Raw genomic sequence first — 19,893 nt, 5'->3', positions numbered from 1 at the left:
AAATGAGGCCCAAAGTTAGTTGTTTTGGCATGTTTATGTTTTGTTTAGTGTAAGAATTTATTATGCTTTACTGTATATGTTGACTGTAATCCGCTGAGATTGGTAGATCAGCGGAATAGAAATTGTGAAAAAAAATAAGTAAGTCAGACAGAAGAAGGATGGATAGAAATGAGATTAAAGAATGATCTGAGAGACGAGTGAGAGAGAGATGGAGAAGAGAGGAAACCCCTTATAATCAAGATAAAGAAAAAACAGAAGTAATTATAGTATTTAGTATAGAATGTGAATTGTGCTAACCAGAGGGTACTTAAGACATCTTAAACTCTTGAAAGGGGGTACAGTATTCATGAAAGGTTGAGAACCACTGCCTTAGATAAGCAATTGATGTTGTCATTCTGTATTTTCTTTGGTTTTCCTCCTCCTTACAAAATCTTTCTTATTAGTCTTTGCCATGAGTATACTGTATGTTGATAAAGTGTATGTTATCATCACCATCTTTCATGAAATTGTTGTTCATCCACTTTCCTTTATCTCTCTGTCTCGCTATCTCTCTTTCCTATATTCTTCACCTAGTGATTTTAGCACAGATGCATTGATCAGGCCAGCACACACACCCTTGCAACCTCCCATCTGACATTATTAAGAACATAGCACTATTTTTGGGGAGCAATTAGTCCATAGGTTTAATAATTGTAAAAAAAAAATAAAACTATTTACCTGAACTTTCAGAAAGAAATCCAGCAGTGTCTGTTTGCTCTGAAACTAGCAAGGTAGTCTCAGTTGCTCCTTCCTGTTTGCCAACCATAGCTATAGTGCTCTACTCTAAGCACATGTTTAGCCAGGCACCCACTCTGTTTCCAAGTATGGGTGTCCCTGCATCAGGTGTATCTGTACTCAGCTTTGACCATGTGATCTTCCAGGACCCCTTTGATAACAACAACCCCCACCAGCCAAGCAGGTCTGCAGTATCACCCAGTCACTTCTGGCCACCAACAGGGCCTGCCATCCAAGAAGGGGCCTCCCTCTCTTCTGGGATGGCAACCCACCAAGTATGGCTCTCTTATTAAGATTATCTTCACTTATCAGTCCTCCCAACTGTAGTATTGGAAACAACAAGCACAGACAAAGGACAGCCTGTTTCTTTTTCTTGCCATCTTTGGACAAGTCATTGATGATGTTGCTCCCTATTTTCTTCTGTTTTCCTCCTCCTTACAAAATCATGCTTGTTAAATATCTAGCTTTTGTTATGTCTGCATGGTGATAAAGTATATCTTACATCACCATCCTTCATGTAATTGTGACACATCTCCTTTCCTTTATCTCTTTCTCTCTTGAAAGATTTTAACACAGATAAATGTATTCCCTGTACGTACCCGGATCAGTCCAGACTCCTGGGTTTTGCCCCCCACCCCCCTAGCACTTTTAGCCACTTTTTCTAAATATGTTTGTCTTCAAACCATCTTCATTTTTATAAGTGTGTTGCAGTTTGTATCTTGTTTGTTGTCAAATAGTTTTTTTCAGAATTTTATGCATTGTCTTACCTGTTTTGCCAGTCAACTAAATGTCATTGTTATGTTGTATGCTTTCAGTGTTGTCTCTTACCTGTTTTTGCCTTAACCATAATGGGGCCAATTTTCAAAGAGTTTAGGCTGCTAACTTTTGGAGTTAGGATCCTAAATTATCCCTTTTGAAAATGAACTAGGGCTAGGTGCCTAAATTTAAGCTCCTAGTTTCAATAGGTCCCTAAATAGTGGATGGCTACAGGGGAGGAGTTAAGGTGGAGAAATAAAGTTAGGAGCTTAGCAATGATTTTAAGAACTAGGTATCTAATTTAGGCCTAGCTATCAGGGCCCTTCTACAACCATGGGGGCAGAAAGAGAGAGAGAGAGATTAACCATAATGCCTGTATACTAGGTAAGTATTTATAATTTATACCTCTGTATGGTGCCTACCTAGTCACTCGAGGTGAGGTTTAGGTATTAGTGTAGGGGTTAGGGGCCACTTTAACATTCAAAGTGAGATGTACAAACAGAACAGTGCTCTCTTGTGAAGATTTGAGGACCTTCGGAGTGAGGAAACTCACACAAAGATGAGATTTGTGCAGTGTTCTCTCAACCTAGCTTGATGTTACCCATGTAGAGAGTCCATCAAGCTACGTTGAGAGAACATTGCACAAATCATCCAAAGGTCATCAAATCTTCACAAGAGAGCACTGTTCTGTTCGTACGTCTCACTTTGAATGTCAAAGTGGTCCCTAACCCCTACACTAATACCTAAACCTCACCTGGAGTTACTAGGTGGGCCTCCCATAGAGATATAAATACCAATCTAGTGTGAGGACATTATGGCTAGTCTGTCTGTCTGTCTATCTGTCTCCCTCCCTCAAAGCTAGGCTGGTGCTCCAGGAGCTTCAAACATACTAAAACCAGCATGGGAGAACACATCACAACATGCAAGAAAGCCATAACACAAGCTATTGCACAGCTTAACACTACTGAAAAAGGTGTAGCTAAAATCAGCATTAAAGCTGTGCAATAGGGCTTCACAAAACATGAACCCAATCCTAATTCCTCCTCTTTTTCAGATTTGCATCACACCATACGTTATGGTGCTAGCGCATGCGTTAAAGGTGCTCAACGCATGCGAAAAAGTCTTAATGCATGTGAAAATGCCATAACGCTATTTAATAAATGACCCAGTCAGGCACTAATTTAGAGGCCTAAATTTAGGAGTTTAGCTTTTTTTTAATATCTGCCCCAATATTTCTGACTAATAGTTCTTGTTACATACAAACTGATTCGTTTTTTCACATAGAAAACTGGTGCATGTAATTTATATTTCATGTTGGTTCTTACTTTTGCTTCTGTGTTGTGCAAAATTAGTCTCACCATAGTTGGGCATGTTATAAAAGGTTTACATGCCTAATTAGGACATGTGCTTTTGCACAATAGATGGAAGTCACAAATCCTAAAAATTATTACAACATTCATTGTACACCCCATTCTTGGGTGCAATTTGATAACTGGCTGCATAAATTTGCGGGCTGTCATGCACCCAAGTTACACCAATTTTCAAAGCAAACTAGTGCATCTTAGTTCACTTTAAAAATGATCCTGGCAAAATCACATGCACACAGTTGCACCTGCTATTTGACGCATGCAGTTTTGCCAATAAAATGTTTGCACATACTTTTTAAAATCAAAAAAATATGTGCACAATTCTGTCCCCGCCCAGACTTGTCCTCCTGGAACACTTATCCTTTTCTCATTTAAAAGTATGAGTACACAATGTGTATGTGCATAATTTAACATGTGTTGGTCATGCAGTTTTCTATCTAAAGGGCCATTTCTGTATGTAAAACCCTACTTTACCTACAGAAGTCCCTTTGAACATTATTCTCCCTAGGATCTAAATATTTAATGTCCCATCTCTTTTTTTATTACTGCTTTGAAACCTTCTACTCTTTTGACATTTCTTTCTTGTGTTTGTCTTAATTCCACCTTTTGTGTTATTGCGTGAAATATCACAAGTGTAAATGTTATGCTTATGGTCATATAATGTGTGCCTATGTGTCTTGTTTTTGTTTTTTTTGGTTGTTAATATGTTATCTTTAATATTAACCTGAGCCATTCTCATTATTGTTACTGGTTTCAGTGCTGTCTGGGCAGTGTGCCGTCTCATGGTTTTGTATTTTCTTCAAAAGGTTTGCTATGTGTATAGTTCTTTTCCAGCCAATTGTATGTGCTTTAATATTTTACTATGTTTTGCTGCTTTCTTTCAAATAAAAATTAAATCTCTTCAAATTCCTTTTTATTTAAGGCATAAAAATATCTCCTGTCCTAAATTTTATTTGTTTGGACCCCTGAGCATTTTAGTGCTCTCAGACGCGGGGCTTAGAAAAATGTAGTACTTTCCTTTTGAAAACTTGTGCAAACTCCACTTGTGGACTTTGCATCTATAAAGCACATTTGAAAATTGCCCCCTAGATACACTAAACATTTTTTCTTGTAGAAAGAAGCGGCTTTCTTTTCAAAAGAGTTTTGTCTAAGGCACAGGCTGAGAAAAGCTTCTGAAAACAGAGCCTTAAAGAAGAAATATTCCTAGTTTGAGTAACCTTATATTTTGCTCACAACTGTCATCTGATAGATCAGAAACAAAATCTACACTGGGTTATATCCAGCTGGCCCTGCACTAGACTGTCTCAATTATTTTCTATTCACTTTCATTTTTTGTTGTTGTTGCTGGACCTCAACAGCTTGAAATTATTTAATCACAGCTTGCACTGAATGTTTAATTGTTTTAACCAAAGTTTGTTACAGAAAGAATGTAAAGAAAAGATGTGGTTGCATTGTTAAAGCTGACTTTGCTGTTACGCACTGTTAAGTACATGGATGTCATAAATGTGGTGTTGTCTGAGTTCTCAGTGGTCACTTTGTAAGCCCAATAAATGGATGTTTCAATCCATTTTATAATCTTTATCACTGTGTACCTTTTTGCAAATTCTGAATTTTAACATAAATGAATGTTTTGAAAGTTCCTGCGGTATCCAAGAAAGCAAGAGAAGTACCAGTAATGGCTGTTGTAAGTAAAGAAAAAGATACTTACGAAGAACAGAAAGACATTTATGGTGAACGAGAAGCATTTTATGAAGAAGAAACCTACGGTGAGAGGATAGAATATTATGAAGAACTGGTTTATAAGGAAAAGGAAGAACATTATGAAGAAGAAGTTTATGGAGAAGACGAAGAATATTATGAAGAAGAAGGTACAGTACATGGTAATCTTTCAACTATGTTCCATGCTTTCTCTCTTACCCCCTCTCTCACTCTCTTATTAAGAATGGCTCTGGCCAGGTTTGGAATTACAACTACTACTTAATACTTCCATATTTCTGCTAGGCATACACAGCACTGTATACAGTCCCTGTTCCATGCAGCTTACACTCTATTTGAGACAAACAGAAAAACAAATAAATGTATAGTAATCAATTAACTATCAAAGTAAGCCATTTTAAAGTGCGATCTGGCAGAGTTAGAGATTTTGGATTTAAAAATAATCTCAAAAAGGTGTGTTTTAAGGCAAGATATGAATATGCCCAGAGAGGAAGCAAGATGCACCAACTCAGGAAGACCATTTCAGGCAGCTTCCTTAGTAAATGGAGATCATAAGGAAAGGTGTAGGGAGAGATGGTGTGGAACTGCGGAGTGAATACACCTTAGGTGAGAAGAAAAAATGGCGTAAATGTAAAGCAGATAGGTAGACAGTGTACTGTCATGAGATGAGGAGAAACATGGTCATAACACTTGAGGAAGATAAATCATGCAGCTGAATTTTGGATAGACTAGAAGAGAAAGATAATTCAGAGGGGACCTGTGAGAAGGATGTTGCAGTCGTACAACCAAAATCTGATGAGAGAGTGGGTAAGGGTCTTGGCAATATATTCAGAAAGGGAGGGAGGGATTGTTTTGTGTTATCAAGGAAGAAAAAACAAGTTTCATGCTTTTTTTGCTGCACACAGAGAAGGAGAAAGAAGAGTGAAAGACAACCTCCATGGTTTCAGGCAGAAGGCACAGGGAAGAAAACGGTTTTATCCACTTAGATATAAACATGTAGATAGAGGAAAGTGGGTTTGAGAGAAAAAATAAGTTACATTTTGGCCATATCAAGCTCAGGGTAATATCCAGGTAAACAAGCAGAGATCTAGAACTGGGCACCTTGTGAAATTCAGGTGCAGAGATTTAGACCTGGGAGCCTTTGTATAATGATGGTATTGAAAAACCAAGGGAGGAGATGAGAGCACAGAGAGATCAAAGTGTAAATGAAGAAGAAAAGGGAACCCAGAAGAAGGTCTTAAGGCACATTGACTGATAATAGGATAGCAGTAGATAGACTAACGGTGTGATGGGAGAGATAAGAGGAGAACAAAAAAAGTATAAACAGAGTGTTAAGGAATTAAAGGATGATTGAGTGTCCAAAGCAGCAGATCAAGAAAAGTGAGAAATTAGTAGTGATTCCTAGCCTTGGCCATTAGGGGATCACTAGAAACTTTGGTAAGGTCTGTCTCAGTGGAATAGAGTGGACCAAAGTCAGATTGAAATGGATCTAGAATAACTTGGGATTTAAGAAAGTCAAGACAATGGAGGTAAACAGCATGTCATTTGAATAGATTGAATGTAAATGACAAGAAGGAAATAGGACATTCATTAGGGTAGATGAGGTCCAGTGAAGGTCTGTGTCCAGGAAAGCAAGATTTTTTTTTTTTTTTGGGGGGGGGAAGTCAGCAAAGTTCCTAGTGTTTCAAAATATTGTGGTAGACCTAAGCTTCAGCCTCCTGTTGCCTGCCTCTATTACACAGTAGTTACACTTTCCAGTGAGGGAAGCAGAGTTTTGCATTCCTGTAAGTTCTTTGTAGGGAAGGGAAATTGGCAGTCACTTTTCTTTAGAAGTAGGAGCCTTTTGAATGTTTTTACTAGTGTGTACAAGGCTTTGCAAAATTGCAAATTTTTTTATTTTCAAGCAACCCTTTTTATTTATCATCTAAAGTTGTGATTCTCTCTTTTGCAAGATACATAATTTGTACTTTAACGTTGCATTAGTTCAAAATTATGTTAATGTTACAAAACAAAAATCTCCCTTCTGCTGCTTTTTCTTTTTCCTTGACCTGCTTGTCAATATGAAAAGCATTGATTTATTTGCTTATTTCAGAAAGTGTTTTGTCTTCTTGTGAGGATTTGACTTTGTGGGTTGTCAACGGAGAGCTTGCATGAGGAGTTGTCGTTGGTGTTTGTCAGTGATATTTCTTAATTGATAAAGGCAGAACATGTTCTCCATGTGTGTCCAATGGCTGTCATATTTTAGTATGTAGTCTTTCATGTTGCAAAAGGGAAGGCCACCGTACTGCAATTCATCCTCCATCAGCCAAGTAAAAGATGCTAGGAAATAAAGATTTACTTAATTGTAGTCACAAAACTTCTAAACTTTAGCTAAGAGAGGCACTTGGGTATTCTGCGATTGTCCTGTCCCTTTTCCTTAATGGACCATGGCATTAATAGTGGCAGCTGATATGCCATCTGTTGTTGTGGCAGTTTGGGAATCCTTGGCTTTTCAGGGGGCTGCTTTGGGCTTCCCTGGAAGCCAGCGATCAACTCTGTGGAAATCAATGAAGTTGCAGCAGTGACCATGGAATCCTGGCAGCTTTCAACCGCTAGCACTGGACACTTCATGGCTAGAATAACATTCTGGGGGGAAATTTCTAACTGCCTGCATTGGTGCAAAGTCTGTAGGTAGTTTTTACACTAATTTTCAAAGGAAGAGTATGCACAAACTTTCCTTTTGAAAATTATCCCACCAAAATTACCTTGCTAATGTATATGCATAATTTGTTGGGTTTTTTTTTTTGGGGGGGGGGCATTGCATACCTTTGAAAATGCCAAAGTACGCTTGTAATTCCAGACCCCACCCATATGAACACCTCTTCACATTACAGGTAAAAGTATGTGCACATAGACCCTACTTACCTACTTTTTCTTGCATATTGGGTGAACAGGTCCTAAAAAGCCCATTTTTACAGGTGAAGCACTGTTTTATCCATGGAAATGGCTTTGAAAATTGTCCTAGGTCATTTCATTGCTGATTTAAAAGCAACCAAGCATGAAAAAGAATTCAAGCACTGAGGCTGCAGGTCCACATTAGAGATCTTAGCAAAGTGCTTTAAAAACTACTACAAAACTAGATCTAGGCAAGGTTTAGTCCTCCTAAAGATTCACACAAAAGAAGATTTGAGTTTTCTCTTGATATTTTGGCATCCAGTTCAATACCCCTGCAGAGAATTTCCCCACTATGTTCTGGTTTTAATACTTTTGGTGTACTAGTCTAGATTTAGTTTAGTACACAAACATATTTCTACCCTAGGGACATGGATAAGCCCAAGTTTATTACCACAGTTCAAAATGGCTTGCCATCCAAGTGCTAGGAGGAACTTCTGCTTATGATTTATCATTTTTTATGCTAAAACACAGTATAATAAAAATAGAAACCTTTACAGTTCTGCATTTCTGCTCAGTTGCCATAGTATTGTTCATTAGGGAAATGCAACAGAAAACGTTTTGTTATGGTTATTTATTTTTTTTTAATTTGGGTTTTGGTTCGTTTAATGCTTAGTTCAGTTTGGTTCATTTTCCAAACCAAAATAAACATTAAATGAAAATAACGATAAAGAGCCGAAGTGAAGCCTCCCTGGGACGCCCCCGTTTCTGCTACCATTATCACCTCAGATGAGCCCAACCCCTGCTCCTAGAAGTGAGCCAGGGCCTCCCTGGCCGCCACTTATTCCTTCCATGGGATCTTCTGCAATGTAGATAGAGGCGGGAGGGATGTTTAGTTGCTCTTCACCTGCTGGCTACTGATGCAGAATGGCACCTGCCAACTCTGAGGCTGGCACCAAAGTTTATGATTGTAAAGTGTGGGGCCACAAACAAAATGGTGCCAGTCTTGGCAACGACCGGTGCCATTTTCGCGTACAACTATATAGCATTGACCTCAGGGCTGACTGGTGCCATTCTGCATCTGGAGCCTCTGAGGCAAGAAGGAGTGAAGACTGCTCCTGCCCCTTCAGAAGAGGTAGGTGGCAGTTGGAGAGGCTCCTTTTCCACTCCGGGAGGGGGTGGACAGAGAGGTCCTGGGAGGGCCTCTTATTTTTTGATAACGAACCAAAAATATCTGAAAATTTTTGGATATTGTCAGGTAAGTTGACTTTTGGTTTATTCCATTTCTAACAAACCATAAAGCAACTTTTTCTGTACAAAAACAGCATTAATTAGAAACAAATGCACATCCCTACCGTTCATTTCCAAGTATTACAATGTTCTTTACAACTACGTGAGGATATGTTTTTTTGAAGTGACAATGTACTGTGCCTTGTATATTTTTCCTTAAAATCAATCAAGGTATATTTATTCTTATTTTAATGGTTCAAGTTGGCAAGAGAGTGCCAGGCATAACACCAGCAGTTACAGATGAACGGTGGGAAGAGGAGGAAGAAGAAGAGGAACGTGCGGGTAGAGAAGCTGAAGAGTGGGAAGAAGAAGAAGAACTTGAAGGTATAGAATACAATTGGTATCACATATTTTCTACATTTTTTTTTGCACCGTTCACGTAGTTGGGTATTGTTTTTGTGTCAGCCTAAAATTCTGTGGTAGACAAAGTATTGTATTGCTCTCATGGATTGTACTTAGCCAAGCAATGTAAGTGGTGTAACATGTATCTGTTTGCCATCCACTTTAAGGAAGTGTTAAATATGGACATTAACGCACAATTTAAATGCACATAGGGCCTTATTTTCTAAATGTATCGCACATGGTAAGGGACGTTTTGCACGAGAAATGTCCCTTTTCGCGTGCGATACCAAAATCGGGGCGGAGTCGGCCCCGGAAGAGGAGGAGTCGGGGCGTCACTGGGGCCAACTCTGCGAAGCCGCCGCAGACAATGAAAAGGTAAGGCCCTTTTCGCGTCCGCGTTCACTCCCAATAGCTACACCTCCTATGGTGGCGCTATTGGGTGCGAAACCGGCAGCGATCGCACCGCGACTGTGCGATCGCTGCCGGCTAGCACAGGCCCGCCCCCCGTTTCGGCCCCCTGCCCCTCATTTCCTAAAGTATCGCAGGCCTGCGATACTTTAGAAAATGAGGGCCATAATTAGAAGCATAGCTACCATGCAATTCATTAAAGGGCATAAAGTCTCTTGATAAATTACATGTTAAAAGCACTACTGGCACGAATACGCATAATTGTTCTTGTTCAGATGGCTATATTGAGAATGTTTTTCTAGATGTAAAATGTATTTGTTTCTATTTTTGCGGCTATTAAAAAAGTATTTTGCAAAAATTAAAAAAAAAAAATTATATCTTTACAATTGTAGCTCAGGATTTGTGTTAATGGCTGTGTCAACACAGTGTGCATTACATTTAAATGAGCTGAGTAGTAAAATTGTGCATAATAAACAGTCCATTTAAATGTTAGTACAAAAATTAATGTGTAATGGAAAAATGTTTTACCATTATGGCAGGCATTTAACATGCATTAATAGAGTTTGTTAAATTGGTATCTTAGTACGATGTGATTACAGGGCCCAGTGTGTGAGTAAACGTCCTTTGCCTTTGAAACTTAACTGCATTTGTCTACAGTAGCTCTGTAACATTAGAGATGACTGCAGTAAAGACCAGTTGGCCCACAGAGTTTGCTTAGTCATGGTGTGCTACTGCATTAGAATACGTTTGTGTAGAAGTGATATGCTTTCATTTTCATTCATTTCAAAATTTTATGGGCTTAAAATTTGATTTTTATAAGTGTAACAACTAGATGCATAAAGTTCAATTGTAAGCATGAAAAATGGCATTTACATGCATAAAATACTGAAATTAATGAAATAATTTTAAAGAACACATACTAAAAAAGAACGAACCAAATGAACAAACCAATCAGAAAATGTTTGTGTGCCCATTCATATTGCGTCTAGCTACTCTGATGTAGAGACACACTTGGGCATGCTGGGGCCAAGTTGTGGCCCATTCAGGTACTTCCCTGTCAGAGGGAAAGGTAAAGTCTTTCAAGTCTTCTGGCCCCTTCCAGTAAAAATAATACAGTGTCACACAGCCTTCAAAACAAATCCTTAACTGGAGTATCTGATGCAGATGAATAAACTCAGTGGCGTGGACACTGGAGAATAGCCCAATCCATACAGAAAAACAAAAGACAGTCCCGATTCACAGTAAATTCAAATCTTCAAATAAGTAGGTCTTTTCTTCACCAACCACTCCTGTGGGGAAAGACTTTCCCTGGGCTTTTTACTTACTTGTACCTCTTTCTGGTCTGGTAGATGAACTGGAATAGTATCCTGAATAGATACAATTGAGCTCCTGCTAATACTTTGCTGAGCAGCAACTCACAAGTAGATACTCCAAGTCTGGCATTCATTATTCTGATGCCAACTAGACATCCACTTTCAATCACCCAAGGCAAATCCTCACTGAAATCCAAGGAGTATGGGATTAATTCCCTTTTCACTACCTCCTTCAACCCCCAAGAAAACTCTGTCCCGCTGGAAGGCTTGAGGGCTCCAACCTTAAGCCTCAGCCATCTTTCCAGGATGAAAGAGTGGACAAAAGAATATGAGCCAAAGTGGGCTCATGGGTTTTGTGGAACTCACTCCTCAACAGACACCTTCCTTTGGGGAGAGTCAGGGAATACTACACAGTTTTACTGTCTTTGATCTCATACATCCAGCATCTGTAAAGACTCTGAAGACAGTAAAGGACACTTTGGTGACACTCATAACACTGTTTCTGAAAAGCAACCATGTTGTTGAAAAACATTTTTCTAGTAACATATACCTAAAACATATCTAATTTGGATCCATCAAACAAATGTGTGGAATTAGTACAAATATGTGTGCTATGTACACATATTTTGTTATTTTCATAGTTATTTATCGTTTACTTGAATAAAAAAGCCATTAGAACATTACATGTAGGTGACAGGATAGAAAATAAGAAGTAAAATTACAATAAAAGATTCTAATTTTTATACCACTTTTATTCTGTCAGCTACTATGAATGCTGATTCACAATGATGTTCTATCCTATAGTGTTATATGGAATAATAATGTTAATGATGGACCATGGATCAGAACATAAGTATTTAAGTATTCATGCTATTTGATGTTTAGCAGAATGACACTGTTCTATAACACTATGTAAAATACTGTAAATGAAATGTCTTTAAAGAGCCTGGAGTTCCTAGGAAACCTGTTGACGAGCGTGTTGAAAGAGCTAGAAGAATGGCAGAAGAGGAAATCACCCTTGCTAGAGGTATCATTCCTTTCTAATTCTTTGCTGATTGTTGTGGGACAACTTCATTTTTCTTTATAAATTCTCACAGTGCATGCAATGTAATATTGATCTAAACATTATGTTGTCTCTAAAATCAGTGTAGTACTATTTTGGTCTTGCTAAAATAAAACAAAATTTAAGAAATATGTATTTTTTTAAGAATACGAAGTTTCAAGAAAAGGGGTACCTGGAAAACCCTCACCAGCTCTGATACATGAAGAGGTTACAGAAAAGAAAGGTATTATTACTTATATTAAAAAATGAGGCCTTTCTTAAAGCTTTCAACATTGCATAACCACCTATATCCATCCCTTTAGCTTTCTCTGACTCTTTCTATATATGTAAATATATACAAACTAAACCAGTGGTTCCCAAACCTGTCCTAGAGGGCTCCCGACCTGTCAGGTTACAGGATATCTGCAATGAATATGCATGAGAAAGATTTGCATATACGGCCTCTATCGCATGCAAATTTAACCCATGGATATTTATTACAGATATCCTGAATATCTGACTAGTTGGGGGTCCTCCAGGACAGGTTTGGGAACCATTGAACAAACATAGCCTTCTAAAAATCGTTAATCTCTCTAAAGGTACTTTATTACGCAAGTATATCAAGGACAAAGAAATAGGAAAACTCTTGATATTATCTTGTTCAAAAAGGAATATTAATATTAAAGATCTTGTCAGGGAAAAATCTAGCATGCATATAAATAAGTATATATATATATATATAGGGAGGGAGGGAGAAGAGAGACATTTAAATATTTTGTCTGTTTCTAGTATGTTTTTAATATGGGAAAGGCAGTTGTTTGGACAGAAGGAAGGGAGGGCGAGAGGGAGACTCCCAACCTCCCCCCATGTAAGCCTTTTTGGGACAGATGGGAGGAAGACAGGGAATCCCTGGTAGGCACTCGCTTTTTTGGGAGCAGGTAGAACGGAGGGGAGATCCAGACCCTGGAGACATTGGGGTAGATTTTCAAAGGGTTATGCATGTACGTTACTCACGTAACCCCCGAAAACCTACCCCAAACCCCCCCTGCGCGCACCCAGCCTATAGACTCGGCGGCGCGTGCAAGCCCCGGGACGTGCGTAAGTCCCGGGGCTTTCCTGGGGGGGGGGGGGTGTTGGGGCGTGTCAGGGGCGTGTCACGGCAGCGCGTCATCCGGGGACATTCTGGGGGCATGGCCGCGGGCATGGTTCCGGCCCGGGGGCATTCCAGGGGCGTGGCCGTGGCCTCCGAACCAGCCCCCGGACCGGAACCTGGCGCACCGGCAGCCGGCCTGCGCACGCGAGTTACGCCTGCCTCGAGCAGGTGTAACTTTGGGAATAAAGGTGGGGGGGTGTAGATAGGGTTGGGGGGGTGGGTTAGGTAGGGGAAGGTGGGGGGAGGCGGAAGGAAAGTTCCCTCCGGGCAGCGCGCACAGGGCTCGGCGTGCGCAAGGTGCACAAATGTGCCCCCCCTTGCAGCGCCGACCCCGGATTTTATAAGATAAGCGTGGCTACGAGCGTATCTTATAAAATCCGGCGTACTTTTGCTTGCACCTGGTGAGTGAACAAACTATGCGCTTGCACTTTTTTATAAAATGCACCCCATTTTGTTTTAATTGACAGAAGGAATGGACTAAAGGCAGCTCTGGCCACAGAAATATTTTTTAAATAGGAGGAAGGGCAGCTGTAGTCATGGGGACATTTTTTTTTAATAACAATCTGAAGAGAATGCAGATATGGCTATGGGAACTTTTTTTTTTAATTACATGGAGTGGGGAGCAAGAGAGGGCAGATGTGATCATGGGGACATTCTTTTTAAAAGTGATAGAAAGGACAGATGGAGGGGAGATCTCACTGGTAGGGTACTATTTTGTTTAAAATGACAGTGAGGAGGGAGGGAGGAGGTTTGCTAGCTTGATGGGAAGGTTTTGTAGAGGATTAATATAATTAGTGCTGATTTTCATCACTAACCAACTAAAAGGCTCATTCAGTAACCTTTGGGATATTTCATGGGAGATCAGCAATTTCTCATGAAATTTTGCTACATTTGCAAATTAGCCCAATAGCAAAATTCAGCAAACAATTTTGAAAAAAAAAAACCAGCCTATGAAGCCTTTGTCCCATAAAGGTTATCACTAAATTAATAATTAATGAACTGTTTTGCATGAAATTGCATCACAGCAGCTCATTCATTTTAGAATAAAAATTTTGCACATTCTGGACTAGGTACAAAATTTTACTACTTACAAACATGCAAAATTTCACAAACAGTGCTTTGTGCACCAAAGGCTGAAATAGTGCATGTTATTACGAATATTGCACACTAGGTTGGGATTTAGCATGCAACGTTCCATTTACAGAGTTTTACGCAGATTAGTCCATGAATGAGCTTCTAAATCAGGTAAATCTAGTTGGTTAAATATAACCCTCTGAAATTAGGCCTGTCTGCTCAGCAGCTGTTGGAAAACAGGTACATATAGATTGTGTAATGTTGAACTGCGGCCTATCCCTTTGCAGTTATGTACCAATGGATCTAGATTTTAATTGCACATGGACTCCTGAATGTACTTTTTTATGTGATTGTTAAAGAGAGATAAACCAAAATAGCAATCATAGGATAAATGTGTTTTGACATGACCACATACATAAATTATATCATTTTTCGTCTATTGATGGGTTGAATTAGGTGAAATCTTGTATCTGTGTACTTTTATTTGAAGTTTGAACCCTTTGTACGCATTCTTGTTTTAGAAATTCTTTTCAGCATTATTACAGAACTGTTCTTATTAAATATGTTAAAATACCAGAGGCCAATGTACTAGAAGGAGACAAATATTGAAAGTCCACTTTGTACACTAAAACGGGAATTAGTGCCCGTTTTTTGCAACTGCATGCACTATTTCCAGTTGTAGTGCATGAAGAGGTCCTTGTGAAATTTTTCTTCTTCACAAATAGTAAATTTTAGCACATAGCTTTATGCATGCAAAATTTGATTTAAATTAATAGTTAATTCACTGCTACAATGCAAAATTATGTAAAGCAGTTTATTAACTATGCACAAAATTAACTTTACAAAATGTTTTTTGCAAAAATACTACCTTAATAAAATAAGTTGGGGGGAGGTGTTTTCAAATAACTTCATGGCAAACCTTTGCATGATGGAGTAGATTTTAAAACCTCTGCGCGCGTAAATCCTCCCGGATTTACGCACGCAGGGCCCGAGTCCCCCTGTGCCGGGGGACTCGGGACCGCCCTCCCGCCCCGCCCCGAACTGTCACCACGCCCCCGGACCCACCCAGGACCACCCCCTGCCCCGGACACGCCCCCTGGACACGCCCCCTCCCGTCCCTTTTAGGAAGCCCTGGGACTTACACGCGTCCCGGGGCTTTGTGTGCACTGGCGGCCTATGCAAAATAGGCCGCCGGCGCACGAGTGCCCTGCGCGCGTAAATCCGCATAGGGGTTTTAAAATCTACCCCAGTGTGTAATAAAAAACAATTAGTGCATGCAAAATAGCACTGTTTAAAACATTAGCTTTCTGGTATGCTTCTATGTCTTCAAACTTGCATTGCAAGATATGCTTGACAAACTACTTGCTTCTCTTACAGCTGCAAAAGTGCAATCTTTGTTAATAGTGCAGTGTGTGTGTGTGTGTGTGTGTGCAATTCTATTTTGATTATAAAGTCCTGCTCTGTATATTGGATATGCTATTGCTTCAATTGTCCCGACCATACTTACAGATACCAAATGGTTTTGGGTGATGCTGTATTACCAAATTGTATTTATTATGAGTGTTGTCCTAGAATAGCAAAACCAAATCTGAACACTCTCTTCTCAGTACAAGAGGCACGGCAGTGGACTGTTTCTGAAGAGAAGGTGTCTATTGCTGTTCACAGAAAAGAAGAGGTTTCAATAGGTAAAAATGTTAAAATATTTTAAAAATATGGGCTCAGATTTCAAAATTGCCCTTTTAATATTCCTCTGGTCTCCAATAATAAATCGAGCATTTATTTAAAGCAAAGTATATCTATAGTATAATTCTTCATAACCCTATTCAGCAAGGATTTTTGCTAAGCTTAGACTGGGATAAAACCCTTCCAGTGCATACCACTGTTCCTTATCAACATTTTGTTCATAACTAGTTTTAGTATTCTCTTACAAGAAGAAAATAAGAACATTATCAGTAATCATATTGACTAATATAGCTCATAATTCTCACTATTAATCTTTGAAGTGCCTGAAGACATTAAGAGACTGGTTCCAGAGGAAAAAGTGCATGTTGCTGTACCTAAACTAGAAGAAGCTCCACCTGGTAAAGGTATGACTGATATTAATTATTAAAAAAGCACCATATTTTTTTTCCAGTGTTATAGGCATTATTCTTAAAGGGAGCAGCTCCCTTAGCAAAGGGCCTGATTTTCAAAAGCATTTAATGCTTAAAATTGAGTTTTACACGTTGACATGCACTATACCTATGTATGTAGGCTTTTGAAAATTGCTATAATACTCGTATGTTATTGAATCATCAATAGGTTTTACCCACATTAAGTGCATGTAGAGGCCGATGCAATAAAGTGCATTCAGCCTAGTGCACAGGTTTACGTGCAGTTGGACGTACGCTTTGGCAGGGCCAGTGCTAGGTTTTTTGCTGCCCTGTACGAAAAATGACTGTACTGCCCCCCCTCCCCCCAATTCATTCAGTGTCTGTCCCGGACCCATCAAATAAAGCCCAGCTCCATCTTGCAATCTCTAACATATACACGGTCCCTCTCACTTACAGATACATTATGAGGCAGATTTTTAAAAAGTACGCACACGTACTTTTGTTCGCACAACCGGCGCGAACAAAAGTACGCCAATTGCGCGTATCTTTAAAATCCGGGATCGGCGCGCGCAAGGCTGCGCAAAATCGGCAGCCTGCGCACGCTGAGCTGCGCAGCCTGCCTTGGAGGGAACTTTCTTTCCTGCACCCCCTACCTTCCCTTTTCTTCCCCTAACTAACCAGCCCCCTGGCCCTAACTAATTCCCCCCCCCCACCTTTATTTCAAAAGTTACGCCTGCTGGCGCGCCATGTTCCGGTCCGGGGGCTGGTCCAGAGGCCGCATCCACGCCCCCAGAATGCCCCTGGGCCGGAACCACACCCACGGCCCCACTTCCAGAACGCCCCCGATGACGCAACGGCCGCAATATGCCCCCCCAACAAGCCCCTGACATGCCCCCCCCAGGAAAGCTCCGGGACTTACGCACGTCCCGGGGCTTGTGCTCGCCGCCGAGCCTATGCAACATAGGCTCGGTATGCGTAGGGGGTGGAAGGGGCAGCTTTTCTGGGGTTACGCGCGTATCTTACGCACGTACCCCTTAGAAAATCTGCCCCTATGTGTGTATATATGTGTTTTTGTGTGTGTGCATGTGAGAGCTTATATGTGACACATGGGTTCTCACAAGCACTCAAACACAGAAGCACACAGGCTCTCATACAGACACATTCACAGGCACACAGGCTCTCACACAGTCACACACCCATGCACACAAACATAGGCTCTCAGACATACACTGGCTCTCACACACATATACAAGCTCACACACATACACTCATGGCCTCCTGTTGTCATCGGGCCGGGGTGGGATGATCTTCATCATGGCCCCTTGCACCTTCTGCTTGAGATGTTTAAGAATAAAGGTATAATGAAACGAATTCCTACCTTTTCCCCTCTCCTCACCGACCCCTAACCCCTACCTACCTACCCACCCTATTTTTTTTTTGTTTTATAACTTAGCTGCTCCTTCGGAACAGAAGTAAGTTACATGCGCCAGCCGGCTGCCAGTAGTGCGCTTCCCCAGGACAGAGTCTAATGGCTGTAGTCCCATCCGGCCCCTGCCCCGCCCCTTCCTGCCCAGACCACACTCTCCGGCGCACCCCTTTTTTGCTGGCCCAGCACTTCTGCGCGTATCGGGTTTCACGCGTGGCTGGGCCGTATCTAAAATGCGCTCGGCTTGAACATGGCCCAGCCACGTGCGTAACCCCCGGTTTTAATGCGCACAGGCCATCGAAAATTCAGGCGCTATTGTAACAATTTGCACAAAATAACCTAGAATTAAACACGGAGGCAGTTATTTTGTAAAAAGGTATCTTTGTTTTGAGTTTTTATTTTTCCTGGGAATTTCAATGTTATAACAAAAAAAAATTAGAAGAAACATGACTTTTCCACTAACCTTTCTCTTGTATGCTATAACAGAGTCATTTATCCTCTGATGTTTTTCGTTATAGCATTTAAATTCTCAGTAAAAATAAAATAAAAACTGAAAATGAAGTCCCTATTTATAAAGTATGTGTGTACTCTTCTGAAAATGCTTGTGTACGTACTTGGACTAATCTGTTCATCGATACCTCTACCAGTTCACCCAGACCTTCACCAGTTCACCTTGACCTTCCAGCACTTCACTCTGAACCCCACCTGTTCACTGAGGCCTGCCCAACCCAAAAACTTCAGACAAAAGACAAGTGTATTTTCACTTGCAGATGTCAATTAGCAGGTGTAAAAGTGTATGAACAAGCGTGAATACCACCTACAAAATAGCAACTTGTGTATGCAATGAATCCCATCCCAAATGGCCCCCTAAACCATCCCTTTTTTCCCCTTTCACATTTGCACGTAACACTGCCAGTGTGCATGTACTTTCGAGGTTTATATGCTGCGTTTATGCACGCAATCCCTGTGCATCTCTTTGAAAATTACCACCAAATATGTTTATTAGCTGACATGTCACTTCCTTCATTGTTCCTAAATTCTGTTTGAGATTTTCCTTACTGTTTACTTTGTTTAGAAACTGTAACTGGCAAATTATATGAAAAATGGTGTTACATTTTAATTCATAAAATGAATGCTTTTCGGTTCCTGTAGTACCTAAGAAACCTGTCGAAGAGGAAAAAGTATCTGTTCTAAAGAGAAGGGAAGTTCCACCAGCCAAAGGTAAATGAACTGTTAGTTTACGTTTGTAAAGATGTCCTTAAGTCTATATTAGTCTTTGGTTATTTAGTTCATGTTACATATAAACATGGTCAGCAGGAATTTTCACTTTTTAATTTGAAGTAGATGTGTATCTAATTTGCTGTAAATGGCAGTTTAAAATGATACATAATTTAATAATATTCTAAATAATGTATATATCGTTAAAGTTCATGAGCGGCTTGCTTACTGCCGGGCTTCCTTCTCCCCTAGGGGTGCAATGATAAAACACCAAACAGGCATCCATGCCCCCATTCCCCTTCTTTCCAGGAACCACGCCCTGCACTTACTATGCCTCCTTTCCCCTGCCCTGGGCTGTCAGGGGGAGGGGCAGTGGGAGTTTACCGTATTATTCTGTGCTTTTCAACAGCATGGTACCCTACCACTACCGCCATGAGTTGGCATGAATGGGCAGTGAATAGCATGCACCCGTCTTGCAGGTGGCTGCTTTCACAGTGCTTCCCCCAATGCACTCACCTAGACCCTGACCCAAGTCAGATAATCTTACCCACGCCTGATCCCCCGTCCAGACCCGGTTTCCATGCACTCACCCATCCCTCCCTCGAGCCTCCCCTCCATGCACTCATCTACCTCACCCCCAATCCTTCCCCCCCCCCATGTTTTCATCTTCTTCCATGATCCCCCACATGACAGAAGAGGAGAAGAGTAACATAACTCCCTCCTGATGCTTATTCTGTGTCACTATTCAAGACTTCACTAAGTAGAAGTGGCAGATGCTGCCGACAAGAGGAAAGTTATTTGCCCTACTTTTCTTCTACCAGTCAGGGAGGAAGATATTAGAGGATTGCTGGTAGAGGGGGAGTAGGAAAGTGTATGGGGAATTAAGGTCATCGGAGGGGAGTACATGGTTTGGGAAAACTGCATCAGGGAGAAGGAAGGAAAGTGCATGCCCCATTCCTGACTGCTGCTGCTACTTTATCTGCACTCCCTCTGCTCCGCTTCTTTGCTCACTGTTTGACCTTCGTCACTGCTCCACTCCTGCACTTTTCT

At 40.7% G+C, this 19,893-nt stretch overlaps 1 protein-coding gene across 1 annotated transcript in view; it reads left to right on the top strand.

Moving 5' to 3' along the window:
* TTN (titin) overlaps window positions 1-19,893 on the top strand; it is a 509,207-nt gene that overhangs the window by 238,902 nt on the left and 250,412 nt on the right. Inside the window, 7 exon segments of the mRNA XM_029605898.1 lie at window positions 4,535-4,765; window positions 8,976-9,098; window positions 11,781-11,864; window positions 12,046-12,123; window positions 15,714-15,791; window positions 16,110-16,193; window positions 18,778-18,846. Of these exon segments, the coding sequence (XP_029461758.1) occupies window positions 4,535-4,765; window positions 8,976-9,098; window positions 11,781-11,864; window positions 12,046-12,123; window positions 15,714-15,791; window positions 16,110-16,193; window positions 18,778-18,846 (747 nt within the window).

The sequence above is a fragment of the Rhinatrema bivittatum genome, chromosome 6 (genome assembly GCF_901001135.1).
Source record: "Rhinatrema bivittatum chromosome 6, aRhiBiv1.1, whole genome shotgun sequence".
NCBI classification, from domain to species: Eukaryota; Metazoa; Chordata; class Amphibia; order Gymnophiona; family Rhinatrematidae; genus Rhinatrema; species Rhinatrema bivittatum.
Note: the sequence above shows the minus strand (reverse complement) of the source record. Positions and strands in the feature narration are given on the sequence as shown.